Below are 10,080 nucleotides of genomic sequence, written 5' to 3'. Positions count from 1 at the left end.
ATGGGACTATGAGGTTTCAACCGGTCATACCCCAGAATTGCATCAAATGCCCCCAATTCCAAAACCTTCATATCAGTATGAAAGGTATGTCCATGAATCCACCATTTCATCTGATTTACTTGTGTATTAGTAAACAAAATATCTCCATTGGCTACATTGACTTGCTAAGGTACCATAGTAGTAGCCTGAATGCCACATTTCTGCAGAAAAGAGGAGCTAACAAAACTAGGAGAGCTAACACTATCCATCAATATGAGCATTACTTTGTTTTAAACCATTGCTCTGAGCTTCATGGCCTCTCCTATATCTGTTCTTGCTATGGCATTCAGAGAAAGGTGACAAAACTCTGCAGTTAATGCATCTTCCGTATCAAGCTGGTGTAGAATCTCCTTTGTCAAGGGAACATCCAGATCATTCACCACTAAGGCATTCAGGTGAGGCTTAGGTCTTTTTGTGCACTTTGCTAGATGTGTAGAGTCAAATGGCTCAGAACAGTAAAAGCATAAGTTATTGGCTTTACAGAAATCCCTCTTTTCTCTTTCTTTACTCAACTGTGAAGGAACATGAGGTACTGGTTTTTGCTCATTACATTCAGAAAATTCTTAGGACTAGAGGTGAACTTTTGTTGTCTGAACCTGCTCCTTTCTTGCAACTGTTCCTGAACTTTTGCAATTCGAATAGCTGTTTCCATAGTTTGTGGTATTTGAGATTGTACCACAGCAACTATGTCAGGTTTAAGCCCCCTGGTAAACTGGGTTATGAAAAACATATTATCATACCTAGTATTGTGCATTTCAATACGGAATTGTAAGGATTCATACTGAGACACATACTCATCCACGCTGCCAACTTGTTTGAGCTCCGGTAGTTTAGAAAGAGCATGGACATAATCATAAGCGCCAAACTTATTCTCCACTGCAGCCATAAACCTGTCCCATGTGTTCAATTCCCCTTTCAGTCTCTGCACTTCAACCTATTGACTAGCATTCTCCTCCATGTGCATTGTAGCTGTGGTAATCATAAATGTTCAGGAACATTGTAAAACTTGAAGAAATCTTCGCAACGATGCCTCCACACCTTGGGATCACGTCCAGAAAACTCTGGAAAGGACAACTTTGGCACTGCATTCCTATATCCTGTGTGCTCATCTCCTGGCAGATAGGGGAGGGGGGACATATGCCGAACGGTTGGTGGGCACACCTCCAGGGGGTTGTGGAGGAGGTTGCTGTTGGCGAAATTGAAATGGTGGTCCAGATCCTAGCGAGTTAACAGAGCCAGCATCAAATTGTTCCTCCCCCGCACGATCCAAAGTAAGCTTGGCCACTGCCTTACTCGTTGCTTCGATCTGCTTTGACAGAATAGCTTGGTCCTTGAGCTCTTGCTCCATTGCCTTGACACCCAACTCTTGATTGACATGCATCTTCTCCTGCACGCGACTGATTGCACTCACACGCGTGAAGAGAAGATCAATGTTGTCGGTCATCTGCCGCCAACGCGTTGCATCCTTTTGCTCTGCTGATTCCATCGCGTCCAACAAAAATTGGGTCTGCACTGATGGTTTCGGGGGCGCCGTGTTACCACCCGCAAATCGACTCAAGATGGCGTGGACTGATGAGAAATCAACCCGAGTTGCCGGTCCTGCGCGGAAAACCCCGGGATCTCAACAAGACAGCGCTGTTTCCCGATCAATCAACGGAGTGCCGTGGTACCGCAAGCGCCGCCAAGGATCGATGATCTCTGATACCAGCTGTCGTGTCCCTTGGCCGCCGGCGGTCGCTGGCGACGTGAGCATATCAAATGGAATCGAGAGGGGAGATAGGTTTGCCGAGGAAGAAGGTTCCCTGCGACTCACGTTTGTATTCCTGATAATGAAGAAGCTGATGTCCCGTTTGACAGACGGGCAACAATATTTGTTACAGAGTTTAACTCAACTACACTAACCAACTGAGCCCACTATCGGCGCCCGACCGCACACACGCCACAACACTGCTTAAAGACGCCTCTGAATCTTCCCGCCTTCACTCTGGTGATGCGTCATCGGCTACAGGCGCGACAAAAAGGGAGCAACTCCGGCGGGCGGCGACCTAGCTCCAGCGGGCAATTGTGACATGCGGAGATGGGGTCGGCGAGCGAGCGGCAACGACAACGGAACAGAGGAAGAGGGAAGACGGAACTGAACAGACGGAAGCTCGTCCACGATCTATCGGTTCCACGGTCAAACAACTAGGAGAAAAAGAAAACTTGGAAGAAAAATACCGAGAATGCGGTTCGACGCAGGTTCGATGGATGGGCTCAGGTACGGAATAGCTTATTACGTACCTAGGATACCATATATATATCTATATATATATATATATATATATATAGATATAGATATATATATTAGTGGGCTGGTACTCCAAGCCCGGTCATGTGCTAAATAAAAATGTATGTATGGGCTAAGAACAATCGGCCCGCTGCCTTCCAGGCCCATCTCCAACGCGCCGGTGGTAGTTGGCGGTTGGCTGTGTTGTTGCGTGCGCGCAGCAGCAGTAGAGACAGGCAGAGATCCTCGTCTTCAATCATGGCGCAAGTCTGGCAACCTGCCAAGTGCCAACGCCCAAGGCGTACCAAACACCGAAACACGTGACCCTAGAGGAACCGGTAGCGACTAGCGAGGCGAGCGTCCGCGCGCACCAGCTCTCCAAGTGAGATGGCGGATGATTTGGCCTAGCGGTAAGCCGTGTTCAGTGTTCTCGTCGTGCCGCCCCGGCGCACGCATGGATGGCCGTGGCGACGCGGCGTGGCAGCAGGTGGGCTTCGGCCATGGCGCATGCAGAAGCGACCGGCCCGCCTTGGGACACGCACGTGGAGCTCAGCATGGGAGTCCGCAGCCGCCGCGGCGCCACGTTCCGTTCCTGCCTTGTTCACGCGCCCCTGGGACGGCTCGTCGCGACACGCCGAATGCACAAGCGTGACGCGAACACTGTTCTTTCCGCCGCTTCTGTTAAGGATGGCGTGGGCGGCGCTTGGCATCCAACGGACTCTTCTTCGCCTGAGAGACGCACGAGGACGCCGCCAGAAAAGCGAAATCACAAGCTGCTACCAAACTTCACTTCCAACTTTATTCATACCCAACTTGACACGGACACACCATTCCGGCGATGCACGATAACACGACCGCACGGAGTTGCACCATGTCACCCACGCAACACTGCACAGGCGTTAATTCTACGCCCACTGCACGCACGCACAGCCTGAATCATAAACCAAGCTAATAGCGCCACGCCGCCGTCACAGTAACACGCCGGCCGGCGGGCGCGCGCGCGCGCGCATCTACCCAGTTATTGTACTTGTCAGTAGTTGAAGTTCACGACCGAGCGGTACGTGCCGCCGGGGGTCCAACCGGCGGGGATCACGTTGTTGGCGACGACCGCCCTGCCGGAGCCGGAGGTGATGCGGATGGAGAAGGGCGCCTGCAGGGCGGAGCCCGAGTTGTAGCGCCACACCGCGCCCCACGACTGCTGCATCGGCGCCCACGCCGCGCGGCCGCCACCGGCCTGCATGAGCTCCACGGACCGCAGGTCACCGTCCCCGGACTCGTACTCGATCAGCACCGCCAGGTAGTTCGGGTTCGAGCCGGTGTCCACTCCGAACGTGATCTCCATCCCCTTCCAGTTGCACGGCACCCTGCAATGCAGACGCAGCGCGCGGTCATAGACGGCACAAAAGGACAAGAGACGCTAAGGGGAGGCTACACAAGAACGTTTGTACGTGCGCGCAGCACGCATGCGTCACGGTCACGCTGCGTTTGTACTACGTGCGTGAAGGCCACAAGGTAACAATCCAACAGAAGGCACCGAAAGCGATTACTACATGCACGCATGTGTGTGACACAAGCACAAGTAGAGACTGGCTAGTGTTTCAGGGCATGCCCCTGCACGCGGTATACCGTATACATGCGGCTAGCTTACCGAGTGTACTGGATCTTGAGGCGGCCGGCGCTGCGGAGCTGGTCGGCCTGGCCGGGCTTCGCCATGGCGCCGAACGCCGTGCCGCTCAGGTCGAAGTGCACGGGCTCCTCCAGGCACACGCCGTCGGGGCACTCGTCCGTGAGGACCACGGTCACCGGGGTGCCGGAGCACGCCGCGTGGCCGGTGCATCTCACCTGCGGAAATTATTGCCCCAACGGCGGCGGTGTCATTATTAAGTGAGTACAATAATTCTACGACGACGGTGTGTGGACGAACGAACGAACCTGGTAGCAGGAGCCGCAGCCCTTGCCGCTCTGGAAGATGGACGGGCTGCCGGCGGCGATCATGGACGAGAACGGCGGCAGGTCGACGGCGTTCTGGTACCCGCACGCACCGCCTACACGCAAGTCGACATGCACGAAGGGCAGGCATTATATTATCAGGAATTATTCGTGTACGCAAAAAACAATATCAGGGTTTCATGCGCGTCCATGCTCGGAACACACGACGTACCGTCGCTCCCGGCGCCGTTGGGTGAGCCGTACCACGTCGCGCCGGCGCCGTCGGACCAGCCAGAGAGCTTGCGGTGGAGCTCGACGGGCGCGCCGGGACGGAGGAGGCAGGCGAGGGCCGCGAAGGCCATGAAGAAGAACCGGACCTTGGACGCCATGGCCCCAGGACAAGCGGAGTGGTGGCGTGCAGCGCAGTGGAGTGTGTGCTGCCTGCGTCTGGTGCAGCGGTGTGTGCTCCCGAGTGTGCCCGTGGCGTCTATTTATAGCCCCGCGATCGGTAGGTGGCAGGTTCACGGCAGAGATTGATCGCGCGCCCCTGTGATTAAATTACTTCAGTGATCGTCGGGTTGCGGTGGAGTATTGCACGCAGATTTGCAGTGTCAAATACTCAAATCCATCTGAAATTCAAGGTGGGGAAATCGGAAACGCAATCCCCTTTGGTGATTCTACCATGGTCCGCGGTGGCTCATTACTCCTCTGTTGGAGTGTGGTGGCATGCGCGGCCCGTTAATTGTGCGCTACTAAATCACTCGTTTACGCCACGATTCATTCGTTCTCTGGATATACTGCGCCATATATGGCGGTTTTCGGTCGATTCAGCCGGGTCGAAGCCAATGGACTGGAGTCACATTTCGTGAGTGCTAAATCGGTGGGACGATCGATCACCGATCAGCCTGGCGTACTTCCGATCAAGCTGGTAGCCGACGACGAACGAGCAACACAGACCCGGGTACAGGCAGCCAGAGCACTTCGTCAAGAGGACAGGACGGCAGTTTCCGTTGTTTCGGTTGGAGAGACGACCCTAGGAGGCTATAGGCCCCGTAGCCCCGTTTGGATTTGGGGTGATTCTCAGTATCTAGAAGCTGCAATTTGAGAAGCCTCCAAACGGGGCAGCTTTTGAGTTAGATTCTGAGAGCTAGAATTCTAGATTTTGAGAATCCTAGAAGCCACTCACAGGTTACTTTCACCAGATTCTGCGCATTGAATTTACCATTTTGCTCATCTTCCTTCCATGTAATTACTTGATGCTCCCAAGTTGAGCAATAAATAGTAGTGTCAGCTTCTGAAATTTAAGGGTCTGTTTGGATAAAATCAACTTCTGAAATTTAAGGACCTGTTTGGATCCGTTTGCTAAACTTTAGTAGCTAAACTTGAGTTGTTAAACTTTAGTCATGGCTATTTGGATTCATGGGCTAAACAACATTAATGAGGTGTAGAAAGACCTGTCTACCCTTATTTAACGCGGGCGGGGGGAGGGGGGGAAGAGAGGGTCCAGACAAGTAATAATGAGGGGCAAAGGGTGTCCAACCCCAAGTTTAGCAAAGTTTAGCAACTAAAATGTTGCTAAATGGCTAAAGTTTAGCAACTATAGTTTAGCAAAATTTAGTAAGGATGGTTGGCAAATTTGTTGCTAAACTTTGCTAAACTTTAGCTGCTAAAATTTAGCAGGGGTATCCAAACAAGTGGTAGCGAGGTCAATGGCGTCGTTCTCGTGGCTCCTGAGCGAGGTCAATGGCGTCGTTCTCGTGGCTCCTGTAATTTTGTACCACTCGGTTTGTGAGGCAGCAGGCGTGTCACAGCGTAATGCTCTGCGAAATGAGCTGTCGCGCCGGCAACATATTTGCCTTTCTATGGGGCCATGTCACAAAGAAACATGGGCCTCTGTTTTGTGCTGACTCCTGAACTGAGGAAAAGCCTCGGCTACTTTTACGTGGGCTGATGAACAGAAATGTTGGGTGTCATCATCTGTCATGGCCATTCTCTCACGGTCGGCACTGCTGCTGATAAGCGCTTAAAAAATACCTACGGTGCATGCAGCCCAAAGGGAAAAAAACGATGGTTACATGAAAAAAAAGTGTGTTTGCATGCCATTAAATTAGTGAAAGAGAAAAGTCTGGTGGAGGATTAATAAATAGCCCGTGTCCAAATAGGCTTACAATACCTTATACTTGGAGAAGAAATTCTGAGTACTTGAATTTTAGAGCGAAAGGAGTATTTTTTTAGATATTACCGGTCAAACTTCTGATCTTATCGATGTCTTAAAAGACCTATAAACTTCTGATCTTATCGATGTCTTAAAAGACCTATATCTCTTATTAGTTATACTCCCTCCGTTCTAAGAATTTTAAGATAGATTAATAAGAAGATAAAATAAGCTCGATTGCCCTACTCCTAGAAGTATTTATTAGCCATATTTAGCACTAATTGGCTGTTGCATGCCCACATGCACATGCACACATACCACATTAAGTATAATGAATTATTTTGGGATAAATTTTGAATGTTCCAAATATGGTTTTATTCATCGCCCTTGAGACGGATACACCATTCCTCTGTAACACATAACGGCGGATTTGCACATGTAACAGCATGCTACCCTAACGACGATTACGCATCGCACGGGCACAGCTCGAAACACATAAACCAAACTAACACCACGCTTTTGATACAGGCGGGCGGGCGCGCGGCGCATCAACATGTATCTCCGAGCATTTTTCATGAGAAGTTGAAGTTGACGATCGAGCGGTACGTGCGGCCGGGGGTCCACCCGGGTGGGATGACCTTGTCAGCGATGAGCACCCTGCCGGAGCCGGAGATGAGGCGGAGGGAGATGGGTGCCTGGAGGGCAGGGCCCGAGTTGTACTTCCACACCGCGCCCCACGACTGCTGCATCGGCGCCCACGCGCCACCGCTCTGTATGAGCTCCACGGACCGCAGGTCGCCGTCCTCGGACTCGCACTCGATCAGCACCGCCAAGTAGTATGGGTTCGAGCCGGCGTCGACCTTGAACGCGACGTCCATCCCGTGCCAGTTGCATGGCACCCTGCATGCACAAAAGACAAGCACGAGATTTAGTATCACAAAGGGGAGGCTACCCCAAAAATGTTGTCTCTACGTGCACCCTGCAGTAACCTGTATGCATCACGCGTAATGCACGGAAAGCGTGACTACATGTTGAGGATCAATGGTGGTCACCCTTGGATGATGAGTGATTGACAACGTTGTGTAGTTTGATGTTACTCTTAGCTTGTGATGTGCAGGTGTAGGATGCGACATGGCGGCCGACGGCACGCGGTGAAGGTAGGGCGAAAGGTTCATGCCGATGGACAAAGGGCGGTGAAGGATAAACGCGAGTAGGCTTGGACCGATGGACCCGAGGAGTCAGAACGAAGTCATGGGCGGTCCACACGGTGCACGGAAGGGTGAGAGAACATGACGGGATGGAGACATTATTGGTCGAGTCGAGCGGGAGGCTTGACGGAGGCCGGACACGCGTCGACATCGAGGATGTCGCGAGGCGGCCAAGCGGAGATGGACGGTTTGGATGGTTTGAGCCTCAAAACCACAGCGCAGATAGGTTTCCTGGTTTGGGCCTTAGAATCAGGGGCGAGCCAGGTGTGGCCGGAGCTTCGATAAGGAAGGCACGTAGCATCATCGCGAAGCTTGCGTCGAGGCAAAGCAGAGTCGCGAAGGTGGCGTGTCTGTCCGATGCGTCTAAAAAAACTAGACCAAAATAACCTTACGTGGGCGGTTATCTTAGTTGTAGCTGTAGAGGTAGTTTAGTCATCTGTCATGAACTATATATATGGATGGATGTATGGATGGATGGTTGGTTGTTTCAGCACCCTTGCAAGAAACCCTAATTCATTTGTTTAGAGGTTAGCCAAGTACTTAGAGGGAGAGAGGAGAGAGGGAACTGAGAGGGTGATTGCTCTTTTCTCTTAATTTCTTCATCTTAGTGGTGGATGAAGGAAGGAGGCTAGTTCTTATCTTGTAAAGACATTGTCCTCATGATTTACTTGAGTTTGTGGTTCAAATCCGTGACTAAATCTTTTGTTTCTCCTATTTTTTTCGGTCTTTTCGAAGCTATTTTCGGGGATTTTTGGTTCTTCGAGTTTGAGCCCAAATCGCGCGAGGTTTGTTGGGGGAAATTGTTGCTAGGATCCTTGTGAGCATCTATGATGTGATACCCCTTAAATCCCCCACAGGTTCAGCTTGAATTTGTAGTTTTCCCAAAGTCTCGAGTTCTTGGTAGGGTTTCAATGTTCTCCAAAATTAGTGATGAATATTTAAGCTTTTTGAAGTGATTCTTTGGGAATAGCTTTGGTATGTTGTTGTGAGTCATAGGTTCAAATTTCATGATTTTTGGAGGTCGTTTGATCGAGTTTTGGATTTTTCCAACTTCCTCACGAAGGCTGTTTTTCTGGAGCTGCGGAATATTCCGGAATATTCCAGAAATTTCTGTAGGTGCGGAATTTTCCGAAGAACTTTCTGGAAAATTCCGTAGGTGCGGAATATTCTGAAGAATTTCTCGGAAATTCCGTAGGTGCGGATTCTTCGAAGGTTTGTGCGGATTCTCCGGAAGTTGCGGAATTTTCCGAAGACTTTTGCGGAGTTTCCGTACTTTTGTGTTTTGACACTTGTTTGCGTTCTTTTCTGCTTCCGCTAGTCTCTAATTTGGTTCCTAGCACCATTCCTAGGTCCATTAGCTCTTGCATAGCTAGCGGAACTTGATATTAGAAGAGAGGTTTGTGGATTGGTTTGAGATTTTCGCCAAGTTCATTGAAGAAATTTGAATCGGCAGTGCCGCCCGTTTGGATCCTTCACCATGCTACTTGTCTGACTAGTACCCGTGCAGTGCACGCACGCGGTACGTGCGGTCGATAGCTTACCGAGTGTACTGGACCCTGAGGCGGCCGGCGTTGCGGAGCAGGTCATCCTGGCCGGGCTTCGCCATGGCGCCGAACGCCGTGCCGCTCAGGTCGAAGTGCACGGGCTCCTGCTGGCACGCGCCGTCGGGGCACTCGTCCGTGAGGACCACGGTCACCGGGCTGCCGGAGCACGACGCGTGCTCGGTGCATTTCACCTGGAGGTAGAGGAATTTATTGTTAACACCAACGGCGGCGGCGTCATGCATTAAGTGAGTGCAGTAATACGAGTGACTTTGAAGATACGGCCGTGTCATGGTTTGCACGAACAGTACCTGAAAGCAGGAGCCGCAGCCCTTGCCGTTCTGGAAGATGGACAGGCCGCCGGCGGTGACCATGGAGGAGAACGGTGGCTGTTCCACGGCGTTCTGGTACCCGCACGCGCCACCTACACACAAAAAAAATTGTGACATTCACGTACGCGGGCAGGCATTACTAAGAATTCTTCGTCTATGCAACTATGCATGCGGTTGGAGCAGAAAACGTATGAGTGCGGTTCGATTTTGCTATGGATCGGAGAACTCGCTACGCGCGTACATACAGTTTCATGTGTGTCTCCGTGCATAGACAGTTCGACACCGTCGCTCCCAGCTCCGTGGGGTGGGCCGTACCACGTCGCGCCACCGTCGTTGGACCAGTCGGAGAGCTCAATGGGCGCCCCGGGACGGAGAAGGCAGGCGAGAGCCACAAAGGGTGTGAAACGAAACCGGACCTGGATCTTGGAAGCCATGACGACCTTGCCGAAGGACAATACTCAGGTACGAGGACGAGGGGAGTGGTTCAGCGCAGTGGTGTGTGCTACCAAGTGTGCTCGAGCCGTCTACTCTCTATTGTAGCCTGCAGATCACTAGGTAATATACGTGGCAGCAGGTACACGGGAGATTTATTCGGTCAAATTCCTCTGAA

General features: G+C 51.6%; 2 protein-coding genes across 2 annotated transcripts; both read right to left on the bottom strand.

The window, feature by feature from the left end:
- Positions 1-3,090: 3,090 nt before the first annotated feature.
- LOC117866589 (expansin-B15) lies at positions 3,091-4,684 on the bottom strand. Its single transcript, XM_034750833.2, is given in 5 exon segments — positions 3,091-3,470; positions 3,473-3,669; positions 3,954-4,147; positions 4,238-4,350; positions 4,467-4,684. Coding segments are annotated over 5 exon segments (816 nt in total). The 5' UTR covers positions 4,624-4,684; the 3' UTR covers positions 3,091-3,315.
- Positions 4,685-6,961: 2,277 nt separating this feature from the next.
- Positions 6,962-9,904, bottom strand: LOC117855947 (putative expansin-B14). The gene is made up of 4 exons (XM_034738350.1): positions 9,754-9,904; positions 9,450-9,562; positions 9,139-9,332; positions 6,962-7,289 (listed from the first exon to the last, which is right to left on the bottom strand). The coding sequence occupies exons 1-4, from the start codon at positions 9,902-9,904 to the stop codon at positions 6,962-6,964; spliced, it is 786 nt and encodes a 261-aa protein (XP_034594241.1).
- Between the last annotated feature and the right edge of the window lie 176 nt (positions 9,905-10,080).

The sequence above is a fragment of the Setaria viridis genome, chromosome 1, assembly GCF_005286985.2.
Source record: "Setaria viridis chromosome 1, Setaria_viridis_v4.0, whole genome shotgun sequence".
Classification (NCBI taxonomy): domain Eukaryota; kingdom Viridiplantae; phylum Streptophyta; class Magnoliopsida; order Poales; family Poaceae; genus Setaria; species Setaria viridis.
Note: the sequence above shows the minus strand (reverse complement) of the source record. Positions and strands in the feature narration are given on the sequence as shown.

Coding starts and splice junctions, on each gene's coding strand:
- LOC117855947 (XM_034738350.1), bottom strand. CDS start 9,904: ATGGCTTCCAAGATCCAGGTCCGGTTTCGTTTCACACCCTTTGTGGCT. Junction 9,563..9,753: donor CCACGGAGCTGGGAGCGACG/GTGTCGAACTGT, acceptor TTTTGTGTGTAG/GTGGCGCGTGCGGGTACCAG. Junction 9,333..9,449: donor GCTGCGGCTCCTGCTTTCAG/GTACTGTTCGTG, acceptor CTCTACCTCCAG/GTGAAATGCACCGAGCACGC.